The sequence below is a fragment of the Littorina saxatilis genome, linkage group LG4 (assembly GCF_037325665.1).
Source record: "Littorina saxatilis isolate snail1 linkage group LG4, US_GU_Lsax_2.0, whole genome shotgun sequence".
Taxonomy (NCBI): domain Eukaryota; kingdom Metazoa; phylum Mollusca; class Gastropoda; order Littorinimorpha; family Littorinidae; genus Littorina; species Littorina saxatilis.
In genome coordinates, this window is record NC_090248.1 from 19,927,522 (window position 1) to 19,955,129 (window position 27,608).

Consider the following 27,608-nt stretch of genomic DNA (forward strand, 5'->3'; position numbering starts at 1 on the left):
GCACACAAAAGAGAAAGAGAACGCGAGATCTGCAACATGGACGGGATCGAAAGGGCCAATGTATCCGGGCCACAGTTCGTAGTTGATGCTACCAACAGAATATTGCGTTCAGTGGAACGCTTTTGCAACGTCACCCCTGTTCAAAAGTGGTTCGTTAGCAAACTTCCATCTAAGCATGCGCGATCGCCGATCTCGAAGTCGGAGTACAAAACAAAGTGCATGAAATCAGCGAACCAGAGTGCTTTACACACAAACCCTGATTATGTGCACTTCAGGCAGGTTTCCCCAAAACTCGACTTAAGTAAAGAAAGCATCAAACGGCGCGTCATAGCGTTACCTCTTCTATGTGAAAGAGACTGCTTTGTGCCACGGGTGACTACGTCTATGTTTGTATTTCAGAAATTCAAAGAATGAAAGGTTGTGCCATCTACGTGGGTGAAGAGGAATGCTACCGGTTTGACACAGTACCTGACAGAAAAACAAATGTCACTTGTGGAAGCGGTGTTCTCCGTGGACGGATCGTCAAAGTGTCCAAGAATACCACAGGAATTTCTGGAGGCGACATAACAATCAACATCTGTGAAGTACAAGTGCTAAGTATGTTTAAATTCCGATGAAATTCATCTGTTCCCCTGTAAATCACCATTGATCTATCTTGGCTTGTATTTGTGATAAGAACATATCCTTCCACTTCATGCATACCAAATATGTACCTGTGTAGCGTTGGCCTTTTTAAATGACTTAAACACGCAGTTAAAAATAAGTATTGGTTTTGATAATGATTCTGCATTAAATTCTCACTTTATTTACTGAGCGGCTAGGCAGTAGATTGTGGGTGTGTCTTTAGTTAGAAGATGCAAGTATCCAAAGTGTAATTCTGGGCGAGTCTACGGTGATTTATAATATAGTCTACACATAAAGATTGGTATTTTTTTAATGTCATTTACAAGGCATATCACAAAGCTAAAGAAGAAAAACAAACATGCAGAGAGCTAGGAGACACACTGCGAACAACAACAGATAAATGTTGCAAATAGTGCAGGATGCGTTGAACTTGTATTATAATACAACATAAAAACCTGGCAGGGGGCTGGAGAAAAATGGACTGAACTAGTAAAGAGGCAGAGCAGGGGATGGGACGGGGGATTACATTGTTTTATAACTTTATCGTTCGCTTGCTCTTATCAAACTTCCCAACGGAATTGTTTTACAATACAAAACCACAAACAATAACAACATACTTTCGATATCAAACACTTCTTGATCACATCCCTGACACATATCAAACCGAGAATTAACTGAGAAAATTTTCAAGGAGGTAGGCTGGTAGCACCAAGGTGTGAAAGATAGCGGAGTCAAAATGTGACTGAATGCTCGATTGTGTCAGACCAATAAAGGGAACTGTGACTTCCGAGTTACTCTCAGCGTGCGAGCCTGCACGGGCATCAGAAGAAGAAAAAAAAGCGTTTTTACCCCGCGTAATGTTAAAGAAAAGGCACTTGAATAAAAATAAAATCAAAGTGTCAGCTTTCTTACGAATTTTGACGTTAGTATTTTTTTGCACAAAATACACCACAAAGGTACACACAAATCCTCTTTCGAAATCCTTATGCCAAGATCAATTTCGGGTGCCTTTGCCTATGAAACTCAACGCATAAAATTGTTGGCTGCTACAGCCATTTCCTCTTTTTCTTGGGTTCGTTCCGGGCCACTGATCACCAGACGGGACCCAAGTCTGAGGGAATCTGATGCATCATTACGTATTTTATTACCCTGATAGCCAACTGCTTCCAGTTATACGCTTATGAAGGAATCGGTTTGATATAAAGGAGAGCTAAGTAACTGTCAGTCAACCCGGCCAACAATTTGAACAAGAGCAACAACAATATAGTCTGCCAGGTTGTTATGACTTCTGTATTTGATCAAATAATATCAGCAATCCTGTATACCAGTTTAAAGAGTGGCATTGTACACATCACGTCGCCGTAGTATTTCAATGATGTTGAACTTACAACTTCATAACAAGAAAACATTGGTTATGATACAGGTTGCAGAAACGACTCCTGGGGCAGTGGGTGTGACATGAGGTGTGGTAACTGCAGTAACGGTGAGGTGTGTGACAAGGTGACAGGGCACTGCTCCAGCTGTCCCCTTGGCCTCCAGCCTCCACTGTGCGATACAGGTCAGTGAGGAACAAAACATTATACAATAATCACTTGACTCCGTAGACTCTGTGTGCAAACTAGAACTCTAGCGATGGCTTTTGACTGTTCAGAGGAACTGGCGATAGGCATAAACCGTCGTCTGCTACGATAACCACGACCTTGCGTCACCCTGCTTCCGGGCTTTTCTTTTTTCAAACTTTCAAAACTTCGAATTGTACTGATCTTGTCTTGATGAAAAAATAATTCTTTAATGATTTAAGAATGTTTGTGTAACAAGCTGTCAATTTATTATTTAGATTTTAAAAGTTAGGTCTAGCGCCAAAACGCACCACGGTCCGATTGTCTCTGAGCAATCGGCGCAAATTTAATTAAAAAAAAAGCTTGCTCCTTACGTAGGGCACCTAGGATGTTCCCGTTTGGTGAGCGTTCAAATGAAAGGGTGTTTGTACTGTGTGTAAAAGCCTGACAGTATCTGTGATGGTTTACGGGAGGCTTACTGTGCCTTTAAACACGCAGTTTAAAATAAGTATTGGTTTCGATAATGATTCTGCAGTAAATTCTCACTGCACTGTATGAACTGAGCGGCTATAGGCAGTAGATTTTGGGTGGGTCTTTAGTTAAAGGATACAATTATCCCAAGTGTAATTCTGGGCGAGTCTACGGTGATTTATAATATAGTCTACACATAAAGATTGGTATTTTTTAATGTAATTTACAAGGCATATCACAAAGTTAAAGAAGAAAAACAAACAGGCAGAGAGCTAGGAGACACAGTGCGGGCAATAAGAGATAACTGTTGCTAATAATGCAGGATGCGTTTTATTATATAAATCATAAAAACCTCGCAGGGTCCTGAAGAAAAATGGACTAAACTAGTGAATAGGCAGAGCAGGTGACGGGTTGGGGGTTATGTTGTTTTAACCTTATCGTTCGCTTGCTCTTATCAAACTATACAACGAAATGGTTTTACAAACATACCATAGCAATAACAATAACAACATACATTCGTATCAATCACTTCTGGGTCACATCCCTGACACATATGATCAGACCGAGAATTAACTGAGAAAATTCTCAAGGAGGTGGGCTGGTAGCACCAAGGTGTGAAAGATAGCGGAGGCAAAATGTGACTGAATGCTCGATTGTGTCAGACCAATAAAGGGAACTGTGACTTCCGAGTTACTCTCAGCGTGCGAGACTGCACGGGCATCAGAAGAAGAAAAAAAAGCGTTTTTACCCCGCGTAATGTTAAAGAAAAGGCACTTGAATAAAAATAAAATCAAAGTGTCAGCTTTCTTACGAATTTTGACGTTAGTATTTTTTTGCACAAAATACACCACAAAGGTACAAACAAATCCTCTTTCGAAATCCTTATGTCAAATTTCGGGTGCCTTTGCCTATGAAACTCAACGCATAAAATTGTTGGCTGCTGCAGCCATTTCCTCTTTTTCTTGCGTTCGTTCCGGGTCACTGATCACCAGACGGGACCCAAGTCTGAGGGAATCTGATGCATCATTACGTATTTTATTACCATGATAGCCAACTGCTTCCAGCTTATGAAGGAATCGGTTTGATATAAAGGAGAGCTAAGTAACTGTCAGTCAACCCGGCCAACCATTTGAACAAGATCAACAACAATATCTGCCAGGTTGTTATGACTTCTGTATTTGATCAAATAATATCAGCAGTCCTGTATACCAGTTTAAACAGTGGCATTGTACACATCACGTCGCCGTAGTATTTCAATGATGTTGAACGTACAACTTCATAACAAGAAAACATTGGTTATGATACAGGTTGCAGAAACGACTCCTGGGGCAGTGGGTGTGACATGAGGTGTGGTAACTGCAGTAAGGGTGAGGTGTGTGACAAGGTGACAGGGCACTGCTCCAGCTGTCCCCTTGGCCTCCAGCCTCCACTGTGCGATGCAGGTCAGTGAGGACCAAAACATGATACAATAATCACTTGACTTCGGGCGGGGATGTAGCTCAGTCGGTAGCGCGCTGGATTTGTATCCAGTTGGCCGCTGTCAGCGTGAGTTCGTCCCCACGTTCGGCGAGAGATTTATTTCTCAGTCAACTTTGTGTGCAGACTCTCCTCGGTGTCCGAACACCCCCGTGTGTACACGCAAGCACAAGACCAAGTGCGCACGAAAAAGATCCTGTAATCCATGTCAGAGTTCGGTGGGTTATAGAAACACGAAAATACCCAGCATGCTTTCTCCGAAAGCGGCGTATGGCTGCCTAAGTGGCGGGGTAAAAACGGTCATACACGTAAAAGCCGTGGGAGTTTCAGCCCATGAACGAACAAACAAACAAACTTGACTTCGTAGACTCTGTGTGCAAACTAGAACATTTACTTTGTTCAGAATAATTGTTTGTTTATTTGTTGCTTAACGTCCAGCCGACTACGCAGAGCCATATCAGGACGAGGAAGGGGGGGATGAAGGGGGCCACTTGTCAAGCGATTCCTGTTTACAAATGCACTAACCCATTACTTGTGTCCCAGCAGGCTTTAGTAAAACTAAATTAATACCTACTGGAAGATTACCAGTTTCCAGTATGTTAAAATAGGCTTAACCTATCTACTGCTGGACTTACATCAGAACACTAACAGATTAAACTATACATGAATCGCGAGACAAGCGGCAAGAGAAGAGATTTTTGGAAAAAATACAGGTGAATGAGCAAGAAGGCAGAAAAAAGAAAAGAATTCATGAAGAAAAAGAGAGCATGACAGGAAAGAGGAACCAAAAGCTACCTAACAGCAAACTAGAAAGCTCCTGCGGTTCCAAAAACAGGAGGGGCCTTTAATTTCATAACCGCAGTGCCCCACTGCGGGATGTTCAGAATAAAAGATACTTGTTTATTAAAAGAGACACTATGCAAACATTTCATTATCTTGGCTCATGACAGTGGATATACATTTTGTCTTCTAATTATCGAGAATTAGTATTATTATTATTATTATTATTATGATCATTTTTATGCGCCTAATCTAGATATAGCCCTAGGCGCTTACATATTAATTTCTGCCGTTTGAAATGGAATTTTTTACAGACAGACAGACAAACAGACATTTTTTACACACAATATATAATGCATTCACATCGGCCAGTGAAGCTCAGTAGCCTATTAGGCGAGCATTCACCTTTCACGGCCTTTATTCCAAGTCAAACGGGTATTTGGTGGACATTTTTATCTATGCCGATACAATTTTGCCAGGAAAGACCCTTTTGTCAATCGTGGGATCTTTAACGTGCACACCCCAATGTAGTGTACACGAAGGGACCTCGGTTTTTCGTCTCATCCGAAAGACTAGCACTTGAACCCACCACCTAGGTTAGGAAAGGGGGGAGAAAATTGCGGCCTGACCCAGGGTCGAACACGCAACCTCCCGCTTCCGAGCGCAAGTGCGTTACCACTCGGCCACCCAGTATTACGCTTGTAATAACTGTAAAATTAAGAGCATAAAGATGTTTTTGGTATGAAATAAAAGAAGACCGTTTTTTCTACTTACACAATGGAATTGTATGGCTGTATCTATAGTCTTCCCTGTTCTCAGTGAGACAATAACAGTTTGAGACATCGGGGCTTCAAAAACGTTAGTCACTCCACCTGAAGTAAAGAATGCTTCGCGTAATATGTATCTATTGATTATGTTTTGTTCGGTTCAGTGGTCGAGTATAAACCAACAATTGCAGAGAATGTATTTCTGTTTGTGCTTTTAAATTAAAACCTTTTTAACTGACATTTTCCGGGAAATGTGCTGACATTTTAGTGTTACGATCTATTTTGTCTGGTAAAGCCTAAGGGAGATAATTTAAAAGAATCGAACGTGTTTTCAGATAGAGCACTGAATAGCCTTTACAGTGATGTGTATTATGCTGTGACTGTTGTAAGTTAGGAACATATACAACTTGTTTGAAATCAGAGGCAAAATTCTTAAATTTTGTTGGACAAACTGTATGTTTACAGTTTTGCGGTAGTATTTGCAAAATTTGATGTTTTTTAACATTCACTTCCATCCTACAGTACAGGTAGGCCTTGCTTTGCAAAAGGAACGAGAACGTTTCGTCAGCGTCGTCTACAACCTGGTAATGTCATCGTTGACGCAATATCTTCAATTGAAACTCAAAACGTCATCCACCAACAGTGGAACAGTCTTAGATAGAAAAGCGACCTTGACATTATGCATGGGTTCAACACCTTTGCCTCCTGGCAAACAGAAACTTTCGGGTTTTGATAAATTGACTCCCCAAAGAATTAAAATCAATGACAGAAACGAGTTAAAGTCTGTCGATTCGATTCGATAACTGGTGATAACACTACCATTACTGATGTCATCCATGATCTACATTCTGAATGCGAATTCAAAGCGAGTTAAAACTTCATTACACTGTTCTATTCCTTATGTTAAGTGTCACCATAGATTTAAGGAAAGAGTTTTCAAGTACCATAAAAATGCTAATATTGTTTCAGCTTAGGATGGGCATTGCCTAACTGACATGGCCCTCGCCTCTGTACCCAGCCCCAGTACTCTCATTGTTGTTTTATTATCAGAAGGTGCACACATGTTTACTGTCATAGTTCCATCATTAAGGTTACTTCAAGAGTACTTAACATTCCTTTAATCTCAACAGATTGTACACATCGGACGTTTGGACACAACTGTACACAGACTTGCAGTGCAGGATGTGAGGATGTTTGTGACAAAGTCTCAGGAAACTGCACGTGCAAACCTGGATGGCTGGGGCCTGCTTGTGATGCTGGTATGTTTTTAATGTTTCTGACCGAAAAGCACTATTCTGTACAAATACTAAGACACAAACACAAGGTTGTTTCATGTCCACATGGATGATGCATGCATAATTTTTTAAATGCAAAATAATTATAAACTGGAAGTTTGTAGTTTGTATTAATTTAGTTACTAAATGCATTTGTGAGTATAACCAATTCAAACAAATATCAGTTCGAAGTACGTCAGTGACTAAAAATCATTTGGAAAAAAGTTAGCTGAACAAGTTTGCTTTCTATATTTGTCATTTATTTGTCCTTCTTCGTATTATACGGCAGTCATTCTTTTTCTGTGGTGCTGATGTTGCTTTGAACCATTCTTGAATATTGAACAAAAACTATGAGAGATGCAGCTAATAAAGGCCCAGCTGTGAGATAGTCGGCTGGTTGTTTGCGTTAATGGCTCGTTAGTCCCCTAATTATTGGTTGTTGTAACTCAGAGTGTCCGGTGAAAACATACGGCATGAACTGCATGCAGAATTGCAGTGTCCACTGCAGTGACACTTGTGACAAGGCCACGGGACATTGTGCATGCAACAGAGGATACGGCTCTCCTTTGTGCTTGACAGGTGTGTATCTGCACATTGTATGCCACTGTCAGCATTAAACGATGAAAGAGGGCGCTTTGGGAGTTCCAAAGTTTTTTAAACACACATGTAAATAAATACAACTGGACATTGTGTAGGGTCTGTACGCCGTCAGCTGATGCACTAATGTTTTTATCCTGATGGCACAATTTACCCTACTGCCCCTTTTTATATTTAGTCAAGTTTTGACTAAATATTTTAACATCGAGGGGGAATCGAAACGAGGGTCGTGGTGTATGTGCGTGTGTGTGTGCGTGCGTGCGTGTGTGCGTGCGTGTGTGTGTGTGTGTGTGTGTAGAGCGATTCAGACTAAACTACTGGACCGATCTTTATGAAATTTGACATGAGAGTTCCTGGGTATGAAATCCCCGAACGTTTTTTTCATTTTTTTGATAAATGTCTTTGATGACGTCATATCCGGCTTTTCGTGAAAGTTGAGGCGGCACTGTCACGCCCTCATTTTTCCACGAAATTGGTTGAAATTTTGGTCAAGTAATCTTCGACGAAGCCCGGGGTTCGGTATTGCATTTCAGCTTGGTGGCTTAAAAATTAATTAATGACTTTGGTCATTAAAAATCTGAAAATTGTAAAAAAAAATAAAAATTTATAAAACGATCCAAATTTACGTTTATCTTATTCTGCATCATTTGCTGATTCCAAAAACATATAAATATGTTATATTCGGATTAAAAACAAGCTCTGAAAATTAAATATATAAAAATTATTATCAAAATTAAATTGTCCAAATCAATTTAAAAACACTTTCATCTTATTCCTTGTCGGTTCCTGATTCCAAAAACATATAGATATGATATGTTTGGATTAAAAACACGCTCAGAAAGTTAAAACAAAGAGAGGTACAGAAAAGCGTGCTATCCTTCTTAGCGCAACTACTACCCCGCTCTTCTTGTCAATTTCACTGCATTTGCCATGAGCGGTGGACTGACGATGCTACGAGTATACGGTCTTGCTGAAAAATTACATTGCGTTCAGTTTCATTCTGTGAGTTCGACAGCTACTTGACTAAATATTGTATTTTCGCCTTACGCGACTTGTTATATTAAGTCACGTTTTAACTAATCGTTTTAACATAGACTGGGAATTGAGACCAGAGTGGTGGAGTGGGTGTATATGTCTATATGTATGTGTTGAGCGATTCAGAGAACAGTACTGGACCGATCTTCATGAAACTTCACATGAAAATTCCTGCAAATGATAATCCCCAGATGATGTTGTTCTTCATTTTTACATTTAGTCAAGTTTTGACTAAATGTTTTAACATAGAGGGTGAATCGAGACGAGGGTCGTGGTGTGTATGTGTGTCTGTGCGTGTGTGTGTATGGAGAGCGATTTAGAGTAAACTACTGGACCGATCTTTTTGAAATTTTACATGAGAGTTTCTGGGTATGATATCCATGGAAATTGTTTTCATTTTTTGGATAAATGTCTTTGATGACGTCATATCCGGCTTTTTGTAAAAGTTGAGGCGGCACTGTCACACCCTCATTTTTCAATAACATTGATTGAAATTTTGGCCAAGCAATCTTCGACGAAGGCCGGACTTTGGTATTGCATTTCAGCTAGGAGGCTTAAAATTTATTGAATGACTTTGTTCATTAAAAATCTGAAAATTGTAATTAAAATTATTTTTTTTATAAAATGATCCCAAAATACGTTTATTGTATTGTTCATAATTTTCTGATTCCAAAAATATATAATTATGTTATATTCGGATTAAAAACAAGCTCTGAAAATTAAAAATATAAAAATTATGATTAAAAGTAACATTTCCGAAATCGATTAAAAACACTTTCATCTTATTCCTTGTCGGTTCCTGATTCCAAAAACATATAGATATGATATGTTTGGATTAAAAACACGCTCAGAAAGTTAAAACGAAGAGAGGTACAGAAAAGCGTGCTATGCAGCACAGCGCAACCACTACCGCGCTAAACAGGCTGGTTAATTTCACTGCTTTATGCACGAGCGGCGAACTACGGTCATTGTGAAAAAATGCAGTGCGTTCAGTTTCATTCTGTGAGTTGCACAGCTTGACTAAATGTAGTAATTTCGCCTTACTCGACTTGTTAGATAAATGTCTTTAATTACGTCATTTCCGGCTTTCTTGTAAAAGTTGAGGCGGCACTGTCACAACCTTATTTTTCGATCAAATTGATTTAACTTTTGGTCAAGCAATCTTCGACGAAGCCCGGACAATATTGGATTGCATCTCAGATTGGTCATTAAAATCTGAAATTTCTACTTAAAATTTTACTCTGAGTGATCGATCCAAAACAAATTGAATCTTAGTCTTTGTCATTTCCTGATACCAAAAACATATAGACATGTTATGTTTAGTTTAAATCAAGCCCAGAAAGTTAAAATAATAGAAAAACAAGTCGCGTAAGGCGAAAATACAATATTTAGTCAAGTAGCTGTCGAACTCACAGAATGAAACTGAACGCAATGTAATTTTTCAGCAAGACCGTATACTCGTAGCATCGTCACTCCACCGCCCGTGGCAAAGGCAGTGCACGTGGAATTGACAAGAAGAGCGGGGTATTCGTTGCGCTGAGAAGGATAGCACGCTTTTCTGTACCTCTCTTCGTTTTAACTTTCTGAGCGTGTTTTTAATCCAAACATATCATATCTATATATTTTTGGAATCAGGAACCGACAAGGAATAAGATGAAAGTGTTTTTAAATTGATTTCGAAAAAAAAAAATTTGATAATAATTTTTATATATTTAATTTTCAGAGCTTGTTTTTAATCCGAATATAACATATTTATATGTTTTTGGAATCAGCAAATGATGGAGAATAAGATAAACGTAAATTTGGATCGTTTTATATATATTTTTTGTTTTTTTTACAATTTTCAGATTTTTAATGACCAAAGTCATTAATTAATTTTTAAGCCACCAAGCTAAAATGCAATACCGAACCCCGGGCTTCGTCGAAGAGTTCTTGACCAAAATTTCAACCAATTTGGTTGAAAAATGAGGGCGTGACAGTGCCGCCTCAACTTTCACGAAAAGCCGGATATGACGTCATCAAAGACATTTATCAAAAAAATGAAAAAAACGTTCGGGGATTTCATACCCAGGAACTCTCATGTCAAATTTCATAAAGATCGGTCCAGTAGTTTAGTCTGAATCGCTCTACACACACACACACACACACACAGACACACACACACACACACACGCATATACACCACGACCCTCGTTTCGATTCCCCCTCGATGTTAAAATATTTAGTCAAAACTTGACTAAATATAAAAAGCATGCTTTCCTGTGAAGCGCATACGCTATTGCGCTATACTGGCTTGTCACTTCAAGTAATCAACAAGCCGGCATACGCTTTCCACTTGAATGCCGTGTCTTTGCTTCCATAGGCCGCGGGGTATCCACAAAGCTATTGTCTTCATGACATAATAATAATAATAACAGTAATAATGGTATTTATAGGGCGCAAATCCTAAAATAGTTCTAAGCGCTTTACAATCTTAAATATGATAATAAATCTTAATAACAGCAACAATACACAACATAAGCGCCTTAAATCAATCTTAGATATAATAATCTTAATAACAGCAACAATACACATTAAAAACAAATAAACTGTAAATAAATGGAAACACAATCACGTACACAATACACAATTCAAATGACTCTAACGTTATCAACAACAATCTCAGATGTTCACTACACATAATGATGGGACACTTTCCCACACGCACACACACACACGCCTTTTTATAAATACCATATTTTCGTTAATATTACTGATTCTGAAGATTGCAGGTATCAATTCTGTATGTAATCTCCCTCAGCTGGGACCTGCTTGTGATGCTGGTATGTTTTTATTGTGTGTTATGAAGAAGAACAGAGAGATCAAATCAAATCAAATCAATCAAATCAAATTTTATTTTACGAGGGTTGTGGCATAAAGCAATATAAACGAGCTTCTTTTCAATCAGCCCTCGCCCAGAGAGGGACTATTCTAATCTTAAATACATATATATATATATATATATATACAAACGTAAAACAATTACAAAAAATAAGCATGACAGTAAAAAAAAAATTAAATTTTTTTTTAAAAAATCTAATTAAAAAGGCAGAAAAACTATTCACATGACTATATACACGTTGTAGGCTATACATACATTCTTGCGTTATGAAACACTGATGCTTTATGGACAGATATGATCAATATGAAAATAATCAGAACGAAGTCTTCCATCACTGAGCCAACACACACACACACACACACACACACACACACACACACACACTCACACACGCACACACACACGCACACACACAAGAGAGAGAGAGAGAGAGAGAGAGAGAGAGAGAGAGAGAGAGAGAGAGAGAGAGAGAGAGAGAGAGAGAGAGAGAGAGAGAGAGAGAGAGAGAGAGAGAGTATTAGGAGATTGATGTATATATGAATTGTAAGTTGATATGATTTGCACCGAGAGTTTGAAGTTATTTTTAAGGAATTACTTTTATTTACTATTTTAACTGTGTCTCAATGTTTCATGTTGTTCTATGTCATGCTGTATGTTTGTTGTCATATATAACGCACGACAAAAACATTTCTCTGTTGAGACAATAAAGTCGTCTAGCCGTATGTCTATGTCTATGTACATGAGACACTGGCCATAGAGAATGATGAAGGTGTTATATCTTATGTCAGTAGTCAACCTATAGAAACATTTTAAACAAATATTTGAGGCTTTTATATAAGAATTCGTGCTTTGTGCTCAACTTTACAATACGTTTTTATTGTTGAAAGTGTAGCAGATATTTGTATATCCTTGTTTGTGATGTACTTGTCGTTGGTCCGTACAGTAAATGACTAAGGATACAATTGTTGCAGAGGAAAAGTGGTTAAATCCGTGACGGAGACACCTTCTAAAGTGTACCTAGTAATCAATCTATTCATCAATTCATCATCTATTTATGTATCTGTTTATTCATGTATGTATCAAATATTAATCAATAGATTGATTTGTCATATTATTTAGTTGTCTATTTACTATGTTGCTATTGCATTCAATTGCCATTTTACAGTTTTTTGTTTAATGTTAGTCATTGTTTTATTTATGTATTTATTATTCACACAGGAGAAAAGCCGCCTTCCACCACAGGGTTCCCAGTTGGTGCAGTGATTGGCTCTGTATGTGCACTGGTTGTGCTTGTCATTGTGGCTGTTTTCCTCGTTAGGTGAGTACTACGTATAATGCTCGATACTTATATATAGTAATGTTAAAAACAAGGACAGATTCATAGGCATGGCCTGTCTTCTGTTACAGTCAAAAGCCGAGTGTTATTGTTGCTGTCTTACAGATGTAGCTTCTTTTCTGACCTAGTCGCGTGTTATTTTATTCTAGCGATTCTCTGTCACTTATCTAGAGATGATATTCACATCAACCACACATATACTCACACACAGACACAAACACACACACACACACATACACACTCACACATATACACACACACACGCGCGCGCGCGCGCATGCGCAGATGAATACCTCGCAATATATTAGTCCAATTAACCGTTCTCAAAGGGATTATCGAGTGCTTATAACTATCCTCTGACAGTGCGGTTTCAACCGTTTGTTTGCATTCGAAAAATAAGAACTGTTATACATATAGTATCATAGTAATAATAGTATCATAATTGTGACCCTCCACCACGAAATGAGTCGCATGTCACCTCACGCGGTTCTGCGCTAGGCATAATATAAGTCCGGGGGGTGTCTAGTAACAGTGTGAGGGTCACCATAGTCACAGGCTTATAACTCGAAAAGTGTTCACTCTTTTCTAAAACGGTTTTCACCACTGGATAGAGAATAAAAATCTCTTTAAGAAAATGTAAAAATATGAAAATCATGAAAAGGTGACATGCGACTCATTCCGTGGTGGAGGGTCACAATTATAGTTTCATACTATAATGATTTGTCCATACCATGTGCCCTGCAGATGGTTGAGGTCACGATCCCTTGTAAACAAGGAAGAAAGGGCAACAGACGCTGCTTCTCACGGTATGATGAATTGTAATTGTGTGTCTTCTTTCATGGAATGTGTCATATATTAGCCATTGAGTATAACTGTTTTATCACCATTGTTTTATTGTTGTTCTTTGGCCATTTACGTTGAATGACTTGTTATACATTGACATTGATAGTTTTATTCTTCTTCTTCTTCGTCGTTCGCTAGATAGTTTTATTATAAGAACCTTTTTTTTTTAATTCCTATTAACTCGATGTTCTTTAACTATGTTTGTAAATTGTTAGAGGATCTTTTAGTAGAAGTGTTTAACTGTCGAAGCTGCTTTTACCTAAGAGACCGACTGTATATTGTGCTGTTGTACTTGTCAGACTTGATTGTACCAAGTCCTTCACATGTTGTAATGCGCTTAGAGCCAAATATTTTTGTTTTTTGTAAGGGATAGGCGCAATATAAATACACTTTATTATTATTATATATACTACTATCTCGTCAACCATTTGATTTTGGCTATGGTGTTTGATATGTCATTTCCTCGTTATAGTATCTGTAACCTTAAGATTGATTTGCAAAAGCAGTTGTGCATGGAACGCCAGATACGCAATGTCCCCGCGGTCCGCGCGGACTTTTGAGCTTTTCTCGTCGTTGATTGGTCAGAAATTCCGCCCGAACTTGTAATGTCCTCGCGCAATTCCGGCCGGAATTCCGCCCGGACTTTCGAGCTATTCACGACTTGTTTGCTTGACCTTTCGGATTTCATGGGGGCTGCCATTTTGGTTTTGATGCGCTTCCTTTTCCGGTTTACGTATTTTCCGGTTTAACATAGCATTTGCGGTTTTTTGTCAGAAGAGTGATATTTGGTTATGAAGGAAGTCAAGTCCGCCATTACCTGCCACCTCAGTTGAGTGTTTACTTTGAACTTATACTTGAACAGTAACAGTGTGTAGCCAGTTCACAAGACCTGTTCATCTTCCTACCAGTTCCAACTGTTGTTATCAATGGGTCGCGCAGCTGGAGGAAGTGTTTATTTCCATTCGGAGCCCAACTTCAGTTCAAAACCAGTCAAAAACTGGCCTTGACATTCCCACATTACGATACCCTTGAATGACATTAGATCTACGGCGTTTCCGCTTGCCAAAATCCCACATGTTACATGTCTGCTCTTCGAGTTGTTTGGAACTTAGTTCGAATATTTTCTCGAACGTAACTTTTGACCCAGCTGTCAGGTAGGCATCATGAATTAGACGTACACTGGCAGTTATAAATCATGTTGTGCAAAAGACTCTAAAGAAGTAGAACATTGTGGAAAATCGGGAATGCTTTCTCAGTTTGTGCACCCTGGCAACATTCAGCAGGGAAAAAAAACTGCATTGCCTTCCTCTGCAAAAGTCGCGCGAAGAATGCTGAACAGGCAGCGACGACTAGCTGTTCTTCTTCAAAGTAATAAACTACCCTTCAAACCCTGCAAGTTTGTGCGATTTACTTTGTGGACATGAAGTCAGCAGAGGACTCAGGAATGCCCACTTAATTCCTTGATTGTACTTCCGTCACAAGAACTAAAAGAACATTCAATGTTCGTTAAATCTGTGGATCAAGTGACTCACGAAGCGGAGGAAAAGAAAATCACCAGCAGATCTGTACAAGATGTTGAATTCTGCCAGGGAAACGAAGCCGCCCTCACGGCAGAGAAGTCTCCGCCTACGAAAATCAGTAGATCTAGAGCAAGGTAAACATACGTTTTTCAAAGCTTGTTCACAAACACACACACACACACACACACACACACACACACACACATACACACACACACACACACACACACACATGTACACAAACACACACACGCTCACACCATCACACACACACACATGAAAGAGATGGAATAGCTGATCGAGTGATGACAATGTTGATTGATAAGTATTTTTTGGTGCGAACTTGAGGCTATATTGTTCTATCAATCCATCGATATATTTTACACTTTCACCCCAGAAATGAAGCACGTGTACACATATTGAACACAAGAATCATTTTAAGCTTTCATTGGCATTGTTTCCTTTTTTTGCAGACATGTTGGCAGGAAGTGAGTGTTTCACCCCACTCTTGCAAGGTAGGTTGATCACTGATGACAAGTTCTGATTGTTTTTCCTTTTTAAACGGATGACAATCCGTACTCTGCAGATGGATCTAACCGAGATGGATCTAACCGATACACGGAAGCAACATTGGGAACAAACTGTTATTCAATCTGTGAATATTTCATGTGTGAGGGGTATAACTGCAAGTAGCCTACGTTCGCTAATGTAGAGAAATAATTTTTGACTCAAACTTCAAGTTAAATTGTTTCTGCTGTCAGAGCCATCTTTCTGAAGGAACAATATTTTACATGCCACTGGATTGTTGTATATTCCTTCTTATTTTGCAATGACAGGCTCAGCTTTCATTTGATTGTAATGTGTTTCTTATTTGAAGCTTTGTATCATAAAAGCTCTGTAGAAGTGTTGCACTTGTTTTGCAGACTGCATTAGGCGTGGTACCTATTGCACACACCCACACACCCCCCCCCCACCCTGCCTATTTATCTAAAACACCCACCCACACACATACACAGGGTGCTGACAAAGGATTTTTTTTCCATTCTCCTTCAGGCCATCGCTTAATTTCTTGCAGACTGAGGAGCAATGGACGTTTGAGCAGCTCCTAAACCTGGGGCACACAAGCCACAAGGTAAATAAGGTATCAGTATATGAACAAATGTTTTCCCTTTGGTTTTTATCGCACCATTTTTTCATAAAACTCTGTAAATTGTGGCAATTACACATTATGCCAATAACATTATTATGAAGAATGAAGATTTTCAACTTAAATGAAATCAAGCATTTTTGTTCATTCTGTATTTGATGATTATTTTCCAGTCTTTGGGTTGGCATAGTGGGTGAAATAAGGGTGAGGAGTGTCGGTTGGTGTTATTTCTTAGGTCTTGGTGATGTAATATTTTCCCTACGGTATTATTCATGGTTATCATAGTGCAGATTCCAGGGAAACGGTTTTTTGAACAGCCTCTTAAACTGAAAAGCTACAAGGTCAACAACATAAACAGGCTACTGGTGTCTCGGGCATTGATGTTTTTAAAAAGATTTGCACAGCAAGTTTTGTGTGTGTAAAGAGATAATGAAAATAAAACATAACAACTTTTATATTTTTGAAGTGGAATTAAATGTTTTCATTTTTTTTTTATTTTGAAGTGTTTTTGTATGCAGGTTTTATTGGATGGGTGGGGGGTGGTTTTGATGGTTCTGATTTATTATGATGTAAGGGTGGTTTTTTTCCTTGGTTATTTATTTAATTGGTTTATGCAGACTTCATGGCAGCCACTGACTGACCTGACGATATGACAGCCATGAATATCGAACGCAGAAGAAGAAAAAGAAGAAGACAGTCTAACAGGAAAATAATTCTGGTATGCTCATAATGTCTATGCCAGTTAAAAAAAAGTCATGAATTGAAGTTTACCCAGGTTAGACATTAGCATGTCGTAATTGTGACAATGAATGTATCCGTAAACGCACCAAGAGACTTACTTAGAAAAATTGAAGTCATGCATCGTCAATATGACTACAATCACAAACTGAATAAGGGGAAATCATGTCAATTTGGTGGTCTGGATCATCAGCTGTTGCTCATTCGCTATAATGGTCTACTTGACAAAGCCCGTCTTCATGTGCTTCTTTGTTTCTTTATACCTAGTGTAGACAACATGTAGGCGTTTGCAGACTGTTTATTGTATTGCTGTTGTTTGTTTGTGAGTAAACCTATGGTGTGACCTCAATTGTTTGAAATTTGTTGTGTAAGGTGTTTCTCCATGCCCCCAGAAGAACCGACATTATATTAAAACCTTCATACCCTGAAAATACTTGCATACTAGATGTTGTTTCTTATTGTAATGATTGGGGACAGGCAAGCTCTTAAACTGTGCAAGCCTTCAGAAAACTGTCAAGTCTGATTTGCTAGAACAAGCGATATTAACACGTTATTAAGATGAATATTTGATTAAATATGTGCAGGAACTACTTCAGCAGATTCATATGGCCAGTCTCACAATGCAAGGAAGGTGAGTAGATTGAATTATGTCTTTCCCACCTGTTCTGTGTTTGGTGTTAGCCGTGATTGCCTGATGAGAATTTGAAAACATGTTGCTAACTAACATGAACCCAACCATGAAACGTGATGTAGGTGAGTAGCCCATCTAGAAACAAGAAGGGCAAAGCCCATACGACTCACATGCTTTACACATTTTTCCTACCAAAATACATGTGACCTTGACCCAAGGTCAAGGTCATCCAAGGTCATGCAACACAAAGCTGTTAATTCAAGACATAGGAAGTACAATGGTGCTTATTGGCTCTTTCTACCATGAGATATGGTCACTTTTAGTGGTTCACTACCTTATTTTGGTCACATTTCATAAGGGTCAAAGTGACCCTGACCTTGATCATATGTGACCAAATGTGTCTCATGATGAAAGCATAACATGTGCCCCACATAATTTTTAAGTTTGAAACAGTTATCTTCCATAGTTCAGGGTCAAGGTCACTTCAAAATATGTATACAATCCAACTTTGAAGAGCTCCTGTGACCTTGACCTTGAAGCAAGGTAAACCAAACTGGTATCAAAAGATGGGGCTTACTTTGCCCTATATATCATATATAGGTGAGGTATCGAATCTCAAAAACTTCAGAGAAAATGGGAAAAATGTGAAAAATAGCTGTTTTTTAGGCAAATGGCCTCTGCGACCTTGACCTTGAAGCAAGGTCAAGATGCTATGTATGTTTTTTGGGGCCTTGTCATCATACACCATCTTGCCAAATTTGGTACTGATAGACTGAATAGTGTCCAAGAAATATCCAACGTTAAAGTTTTCCGGACGGACGGACGGACGGACGACTCGGGTGAGTACATAGACTCACTTTTGCTTCGCATGTGAGTCAAAAAAAAAACCTGTTCTAATTCGGAATTAGAACAGGTTCTTTTTTCTAGATGGGCTACTCACCTACATCACGTTTTATGGTTGGGTTCATGTTAGTTAGCAACATGTTTTCACATAGAAAATGGTGGGCACCTGAACAAATATCTGCACATTACAATGAAGTCTTACTTTGTGATCTGATGGTTAAATAACCCCCCCCACCCCACCCCCAAAGAAGAAGCTCACATAACTACCAACTACACAATTTCATTACAGAATCAAACAATGGGAAGAATCAGGATTCAGCAGTGCTAGGTCGTTGAGGGGGATAGCTATCACTAGGCACTCAGCAATGAATAGTTGAGGTTTTCACGGACATTAACAAAATCCAGTAACCTATGGACAGTAAATTTCACAGGGAAGGGAACAAGAACGTCAAAAATGGAAAAGTATGTTTTTTCTTTCAAACCATTGATAGAGCTCTGAAGCTTCACACAAGTTTTGCAGAGAGAGCACTCGGCCTATTCATTTTTGGCACTAAAACATGCGCACACACAAAAAGAAAGTTTTTAAAAAGTGGCGCCGATGTATTCTCACACTCACAGCCTTAGAATATTGCAGTTTGTATGTTACCAAATTGAGGCATGATTTTACTTCATGCAATTACCTGACCAAATCTGCGACAGTCGGGCAAACTTCTTACAAGTCGGATTGGGCCTTCAATCAAATACTCAGAAACCAGCAGCTACTTTAAGTAATACTAGTTTTGTTGTTATTTTGTACAGCTTGTACTGAATGTGTTTTCTTTTATCTCCTCAGAATCGAGTCAGCCAGAGAAAGACCATTGAGAGGGAGAGCGCACAGTAAAGCATATATGGCATGCACTTCGGTGGACCAGTGCCATCATCTTCATAACAAGAGATGCAGATCATATTTTCTTATGTTTAAGTATAGCTGTTAGCAAAAGTATTTGACGATTCTTGGGTACGACTTTCGTGTTTAATCCTATTAGCTTGTGCACAGCCTCAAAATCTGTTTTATTTTGATTTATCATTTATAGTTTGAATTTTTTTTTAATGGAATTAGTCCAAATGTAAATACATCTAAGGTTGCAATATTGTTTTCTTGTATATACCCTTAAAACTACCTCTTCGTGTAAACAAAATTTAATTGTAAAAAGAAGTGTTTGTTCAAGGGAGATAATTTGAAGCGAATTTTTGTTTAAATCAGTAAAACTGCATAGTGACATCCTCAATTAAATAAAAAGAATAAGGAATAAAGGTATACACACTGGTTGTACCCATTTTCTTGATTGCACTGCTTTTAAGTAGAAAGCTTTTTTTCTCAGAATTATTTTACAAATAAAATTCAAGGGAGGCAATTGATATGATAAAAAGGAAGAATTTTTCTTTTCTTAGAATACTGTACACATTTAGTAAAGTATAATTTACAAGACAAAACACAGGGTTTTTGGTTTTTTTTTCTGTGCCTACTACTTGACAAGAGAACCACGAGATTTGTGCAGATTATTAAAAAACATTCTGTACAGTATATTTTACAAAGACAGATCCATACAATATATATAATTTTGTAATAGATGTTTACAATTTGTGGGTATGTTTTTTTTAAATCAACAGTTCGGATAGCCACAACAAGTGTGTTTGTCTTGTGATTTGAGAGCTTTAGCACTGGATGCTTAGAATCCTCTTGATCATTTACTTCAGTAGGTTAAGCCACCTTCTCCAAAATCTTCTCTCCTATTCTGTGCTTACTACAGTGGGTTTGACAAGAGAACCACGAGATTTGTTTTTGTAAAATTAATATGTTGCTTTTATTCTGTACACTTTAATATTTTAATCCTATGTGCACATTTTTTTTTTAACTGTGTTTTTTTTTCTCCTGTATTCAAAATGTGTATGGAAACCACAACCTGTCACAGCAGTATTATTAATCTGGATCTCCCTGCTAAGAACGTAATTAACAGAACGTGTGCATGTAGCCAAAGAACTTAAAAAGAATTTCTGCTACTTCACTCAAAATACGTCCATCCTCACACTCATATTTTCTTAAAATAATATTTGTTCATACAAACATGTTTGCGAATTATTCAATTTTGCGTAAAATATTCAATTACGATTTCTTTGTGTGTTGCAAAATTATGTAATAAAATTATGCAAGATCAAATTCAAAACAGCAATAAAGCTGCTGACGGCAGAATACCTCTGTTGACTTCTCTATCTGTTGGGTCAAACTATGCCACAGACATGTTTCTTCTAGTAGCTCAATATCATGTGATACAGTCTCAAAGACAGAACAACGCAATAACCTTTTTTTGTGTAGATTCGATTGACTTTTTCCTGAAATAAAATATTCATGAAGCGGGTTCTGACTGAGTTAATATATTTCTGGAAAGCTGAACAACGCAATGCGTCTGTGACTGGTGAAGAAGCAGAGCTGGAGCTTTTTGTATTGTTTGTCGTTGGTTTTATTACACACGCACTCACATACGGTCAACAAAATGTTGCATGTTCCTGCTTGACAAACAAATGCCTGCATACATGTGTGCACGTTCGAACGTACGAACATTCATACCTGTGCAAACAATCTACAACTTCAAGTTCAACACCCAAACCCCACACATTCCTCCAAAAGGAGTCTGAAATATAATACTGGCATTTGTGGTATTGAACGATGACCTCAACTTCCATTGTCTAGTGCATGTGGGTCTCATGTTATACGTGTGAAACCACTTACTTAAAAAAGAAAAAATCTTGTAAGCTTATCAACTAAAAACAAACAAAAAACGAACAATTATATTCTTAAACAAACTGGTTAGAATAACAGATTTAGGAGAATGCAATGCAAGGAACATCTTTATCTAATTCGGTCGATGCTTAGATCTAGAAAAGCACCCACTCATTCCAGTATAATAGAGAAAAAAAATCCAATTGAAAAAGTTCCAGATCTAGACAAGGCAGCACTAGCAGCAATTTTAGCTAGCAAAATCGAACTTGCCCTGCAGTCATGCAAGGTCGAACCACTTTCCCTGCATAGTGGGGGTTTGGCACGGACGTACATGAGAAGGTAATGTAAGTCCGTGGGGTTTGGCGGGTAGAGGGCCGGTGCTGGCACACTCGGAGTGAAACGACATGTCACCTACTTCGATAGCTTCTCCGGATTTACGTACAAACAGCGTCCGGGTTTACCGCTTCGATTCTAAACCCTAGTTTCTCATGTTGGTAACAAACTGGCTATTTGTTTATCAGATGTGTCGTTGTTCCACATTAAATGATGCTAGAATGCAAGGTCGCAATCATTTGGTTATCAAACCAGGTTGTGTTCTTTTTTTCATCACCTTTTTCCGCGCAAACAGTTTTGCGCCATTTCTTTTGCGCAGACTGGGCGGGACAGGAAGCGGAAGCGCATCCCTATTTCTGATTGGACAATGATGCCGACGCCCACTTGACCCCCACTACAATGTCAAGGTCGGAAAGTCGTGAATACTCGTCTTTGATTGCTTAAAATGTCCGCGCGCAATTCCGCCCGGACTTTTATCGGGAACGCTCGTATGGGTTCGGCACTTTCCGCCCGGAGTTTTAGATCGAGAAATTTTAAAAAGTTGAAACGGAAGAGAATCGGATCGAGGTTAAAATGTCCTCGCGCAATTCCGCCCGGACTTTTATCGCAAACGTTCGGCACTCGTTTTGCACGGACTTTTAGATAGAGACATCAAAACAGTGGGATTAGAAGAGAGTCGGATCAAAGAATCAACATTAATCGCGCGTGTTGGAGTGTGAACACAGCTATTTCATGGAAGCGGTTCTTGCAAACAGTACACACTTCAGAAAAGTGCTCATGAGTTGTTTCCCTTGATTCAAATAAAGGATTTTGACTGACTGAACACAGAGGTTCTGACCTTTTGTGCATCGGCTTGATTTGTCCACTATCCTTTTTTTTCTGTGAGAGTGTATCAAAATCGCGCGCGCACACACACACACACACTTATAAACACACACACACACACACACACACACACACACACACAAACACACACACACACACACACTTATAAACACACACACACACATATAAACACACACACACACACACACACATATACACGCACGCACGCACACACACGCACATCTGAAACGCTGCCTCATCCCCCACCTCACCCTCTCCCCAATTTGGAAAAAGAAATAAATATAATTTGTAACAGTATTTTCTGACGCCCGAGCAGATATTCTCGGAACACTGTTGTTCTTTGTGACGAGTAACAAATGGCGCATGAAATGAGTCATTTGTGTCGTTTTACACCTCTTTCCAGTTCTACTTTGAAAGGATGCCGCACATGTATAACAACAGTCCTTCCTTTGCGCTCTTTTAAGTCAAAAAAGGTCTGACAAGGCCTTTTCGTCGAATGACAAATATACATACCCTTACTTGAATAAAATGCCATACCAGCCAAAAATAAACCAGAAAATACATCTCTGACAACAATAACAACAACAACTCAATTCATGTCTGCAACAACAACAACAACAACAACAATTCATATCTGCAAAGGAAGCAGGACAGTTGCTGATTTCAGTACGTGTCTAAAGAAGTAGATGCCCATATAGCGAGCACAATTGCGTACAGATCTGTCTAAAATCTGTATTTTTCTGTTTAATTTCACATTCTGCCTGTAAGGAAATGTCTTCTTCAAGCACCTATGAAAATGGGTCTTGGCATTGATCGCATTCACATCTTGCACCATAATCAGCGCAACATCCATTGCTATTTGTAATCCTGCGTTTTGAAGAATTTGAGTGATCGCCCTTGATTTCAAAGCAATTACATATGAGTGTCCGGTAAATCCCCATTCCATGTTTTTAGTGAGTAGAGTATAGCTCGAAAGTCCGGGCGGAATTGCGCGAGGACAAAAAAAGTACGGCCGGAATTTTTGACCAATAAACGACGAGAAAAGCTCAAAAGTCCGCGCGAATTCCGCGGGGACTTTGCGTATCTGGCGTTCCATAGTTGTGATGTATGCTATCATGAACCGATACCTTAGCTTTAATTTACTGGAAGCAAAAAGTAACTTGCCATTAGTTCAAATCTCAATAAACAACGGGAAGAATGGTTTATTCTATTTTAACTTATTGTCATTGCCGTTTTTAATTCAAATATATCCTGCGAAGACATTTAGTGACTATTTCTTGAAATAGGATACCACAAGTATCTGTGTTCTGTATAATAATTCAGAAACAATAAAAGAAAAGTTAAGTGCAATCAATTGAAAACAAAGGCTATCACATATCTGTTCTACACAGGTAAATTCATTTTATAACTTGATATCGCCCGACATGTTATGTCTTGTCAAGCGTGTTAGGTGATAACCCTGTGTGATGCAGACAAATCTAAATGCGTTTGATTCATTTGTTACACGTCAACAACAAAAAACATGTTATATTCCAGAAATAATCCGACATATAACTTTCACGCATCCTGAAAGAATAGACAGGTATGAAACTATGGTGCAATAGTGCTGACGTTTTGGAGCTTTATAAACAGATATATAAATCTTAATTCCAGACTTTACTTCGCCTATTTAAAAACACGAAACAACCACAGTTTCAGTCAATGATCATATTTCATAAAGGTCTGTTCCTTTGTGAGATGGATGCAGGTTTAACTACGACTTTAAGTAGAAAGGGCGCTGGGAACAGATGAGATTATCAGTTAGTGGATGAGAGTGAACTCACTTAATTTACAGAAAACTGACTAAAGCAGTTGTCTGCTTGCACAGACGTTAGTAACGCTCGTTTCGTTCAGTCACGTTTAAACTGGTTCAAACTATCGCACTTGAAACATACATGTATGTTTATACAAATTTAAGCGATGTTTGCAACTGTCATATCTTAACCAAGCCAGGATACAACGCCAAGAGCGAGGCCTTCATCAGTAGCGGTTACTGATTATCTCTTTGACATATAACATCAGGACAACACACGATTACAAATGACTTGTTTATGACGAATATACAATTGTCCTATCAACCTTTTTTCAGTCCCGTTTCAACCGGTTCAGAATCTATAAAAACATCGACATAAAATTCAAGCAGTATAATTTGACAAGACTGGGTTGTTGTCCTTCAAGCTGTTTTCTTTCGCAATTGTCTGATCTTGCTACACTCACTCTTAAACATTTAATTTGGAAGTTTGAAGAAACAGCACCAACAAGAATATTCTGATCAGTATTTGCTGATGAGAGTTAAAATGACGCAAAATGGAATTGGTGTCCAAAATGGCGTCCAGAAAGGAATCGTCAACACCAACTCTGTTTGAAGCAATGCTTCTACTTTTTTTTTAAACAACGGGTTTTGTGTTACTTGTGTTTGTATGTAAAGATTAAATAGACCAAAGAACTGTTGATGCACGTTGTAGGCTTTGTGCATCTAATAATTGAAAACGCCTGCCGTGTCCCATTTCTGTTGGCTTACAAACCCGCAGGTCTTCTACACCATGAAGTCATCACGGTAACTTTGATCTCATATTGTCAAAATCCAGACTTAAATACCTAAATGTGATTGAAAATCTCAATCTCAAATTGTTCAGGAAACAATGGCCTTTTAATAGCCGTGTCCCCCACACGCTAGTTATCCATCAATCATTAAACTTCGACATTGATGAAACGATTGAAAAGAACACCTGGCCGGTTGACATGACACACACATTGGAAACAGCACAGAGACTGATGACATAGTCAATAAACATTCTTCAAAAGATAATGGGTAGTCAAACAAAATATGTGACGCACCCCACTGATAAAGTGCATAACACGCCAGTTACTTCCCATTGTTCAGTTGTCTCGACAATTCTCATCGAAGTGAACCAAGGAGATTTGCGTTCATTATCATTGATCTACAATTTCTACTTTCTTGGTTATTTGCGTAAACCTCAATTTCCCTTCTCTGTCTTTGAATTCTTGTTGGGTATTTTTGGGAGCCCGGCCTGCATTGTAAACATCAATACCTTGATTCGAGACAAGAAATAATCTTGCATCGGTCCAAGTTAGCGATATTCGTTTAAGTGACGTTAAAAACAATAAAAAAAAACATTTTGATTCATGAGATTGTCACGTGATACTTAAGGGTAAACATCATCCGTTGGATTAATAACTTTCAAGATGAATTGCAACGGGCACTCAGTTATGTTTTTTGCCTGTTTATGCACAGAAACTGTCTCAACACAGAACTCTTCATTGTCAGATCACAGAAACCCGGTAACACTGTCGCCCATCCAGTCAGACAATGTTTACGAAGCAGTGGAAGGCGAAGTTAACCACGGATACGTCAACTCCCAACAGGCCAACAACCCATCAGAGTGCTCTTCTGCAATCCCAGAAAATGTGTTGGAGGTGGAGTCTAGCGGAGAGCTTCCTGTGGAATCTTCAGCTCCCTCCAACGACCAGCCCAATGAAATCGTGGACCGTGACCGTGAAAACACGTACGAAAAACCACGGATGTACGTGAACACTGGAGATCATCACGTTTATAGTGACCTCAACATTTGAAACAACAATTTGGTAAAAAGGAGATCACAGGCAGAACGATTTTTACTACAACGCATTTGACCCGCTAATGCAATATCATTAACAATGGCAGATTGACATTGATGTACATCGCAACACGCTTTAAATAATATGTCAGGTAGTCACGGTTGTAAACTGGTGTATGCTTTCAAAATCAAATATTAATGCTAGTTGTTGGTGAAATACAAAAACATTATTCGAATACAAACGATGAATTATGATTCATAATAAAAACAATTTGGAATGTCAACACAAAAATGAACTCACTCAGCTGATGTCAGTCTGGATCTTACTGATTCATGAAATTGCGGCAAGAAGATAGCAGTTCGATTTGATATAGGGTACACACATGGAACTGAGACCTGAGCTAATGGGCACAATAAACCATCTCTCTCTCTCTCTCTCTCTCTCTCTCTCTCTCTCTCTCTCTCTCTCTCTCTCTCTCTCTCTCTCTCTCTCTCTCTCTCTCTCTCTCTCTCTTCATTCCCAATTCACTTCACACAATTGGAGAGACCCCACAAAAATATATGCTCCCCTGCCTCGTATAGATCTTTCCAAATCTAGCCTATTTTCGGGAACTAATCTTTGGAATTCACTTCCAAGCGTTCTCAGACATTCCGTCAATGCCGAGACTTTTAAAGACATATTTTTTATTCTTTATCCATGGTACATTTCGTTCTCACTTAGCCTGAACATGTTAATATTTCTGATGCCTTGTTTGTTTATACCTTTCACACGTTTCATTATATAGATAAATGTACTTCATTGATTTCATGGCATGTCATTTGTAAAGTGCTAAATGGTTATTACTTGCTACGTTGTTGTTCCTTTTACACTATTCCTCAATAGACGAAGATTGTTTTTCCTCTGAACTGTGTACGTGCTTTCGGTTGTTCCAAACTTGTGTTCATTATGCATTTGATAATAATATAAGATGTTTGATGGGTTGTTGACAGACCAGCTTTTTTGTCGGTCCGAGTTGCCTTGGTCAATAGATATGAAACAAAAGACGATATGCTCCCCCTCGGACCGACAAAAAAGCTGGTCTGTAAACAACCCTCCAAACATCTTATAATGTTTGTTTGTGTGAATGTTTTTGTTAATTCGTTTGGTTCCTTGTGTGTTTGTTTATTTGTTTGTGTGTTTGTTTATTTGTTTGATGTGTGTTATGTCTTTTTTGTTGTTGTTTGTTGTTGTTTGTTGTTTTGTTTTGTTATTTCAACATTTATAGAACGTATTATTATTCGATTAATCCCTCTCATGGGCGAGGGCTGGATGTAAAAAAGCACCTGTTTGCTGAAGACAATACCCTCCTTAATAAAGAATTTGTCTTTTCTTGTCTTGTCTTGTCTTGTCTTGTCTCTGTCTCTCTCTCTCTGTTTCTCTCTCTCTCTCTCTCTCTCTCTCTCTCTCTCTCTCTCTCTCTCTCTCGCTCCTCTCTCTCTCTCTCTCTCTCTCTCTCTCTCTCTCTCATGTTATGCATTAGTCGACAATTGCA

At 38.6% G+C, this 27,608-nt stretch overlaps 1 protein-coding gene and 1 long non-coding RNA gene across 3 annotated transcripts; both read left to right on the forward strand.

Annotated features, from left to right (window-relative positions):
- The first annotated feature begins 279 nt into the window (after positions 1 to 279).
- LOC138964188 (multiple epidermal growth factor-like domains protein 11) lies at positions 280 to 27,445 on the forward strand. Its single transcript, XM_070336084.1, has 6 exons — positions 280 to 597; positions 2,048 to 2,182; positions 6,808 to 6,936; positions 12,683 to 12,782; positions 13,545 to 13,606; positions 25,755 to 27,445. The coding sequence occupies exons 1-6, from the start codon at positions 411 to 413 to the stop codon at positions 26,090 to 26,092; spliced, it is 951 nt and encodes a 316-aa protein (XP_070192185.1). The 5' UTR covers positions 280 to 410; the 3' UTR covers positions 26,093 to 27,445.
- On the forward strand, positions 14,324 to 19,632 carry LOC138964176 (uncharacterized). 2 transcript variants are annotated; one of them, XR_011455039.1, is made up of 6 exons: positions 14,324 to 15,297; positions 15,637 to 15,678; positions 16,217 to 16,295; positions 16,928 to 17,028; positions 17,633 to 17,679; positions 19,355 to 19,632. It is a non-coding gene; the product is annotated as an uncharacterized lncRNA (long non-coding RNA). The 2 variants fall into 2 exon arrangements; XR_011455038.1 differs by lacking the exon at positions 14,324 to 15,297 and having other exon boundaries at positions 15,512 to 16,295.
- Positions 27,446 to 27,608: the final 163 nt, after the last annotated feature.

What these genes read in the sequence shown, in the direction of transcription:
- LOC138964188 (XM_070336084.1), top strand. Translation starts at nt 411, where the DNA reads ATGAAAGGTTGTGCCATCTACGTGGGTGAAGAGGAATGCTACCGGTTT. An exon ending in CTGTGAAGTACAAGTGCTAA is followed by an intron (nt 598 to 2,047) that starts GTATGTTTAAAT and finishes GTTATGATACAG; the next exon opens with GTTGCAGAAACGACTCCTGG. An exon ending in GCCTCCACTGTGCGATACAG is followed by an intron (nt 2,183 to 6,807) that starts GTCAGTGAGGAA and finishes TAATCTCAACAG; the next exon opens with ATTGTACACATCGGACGTTT.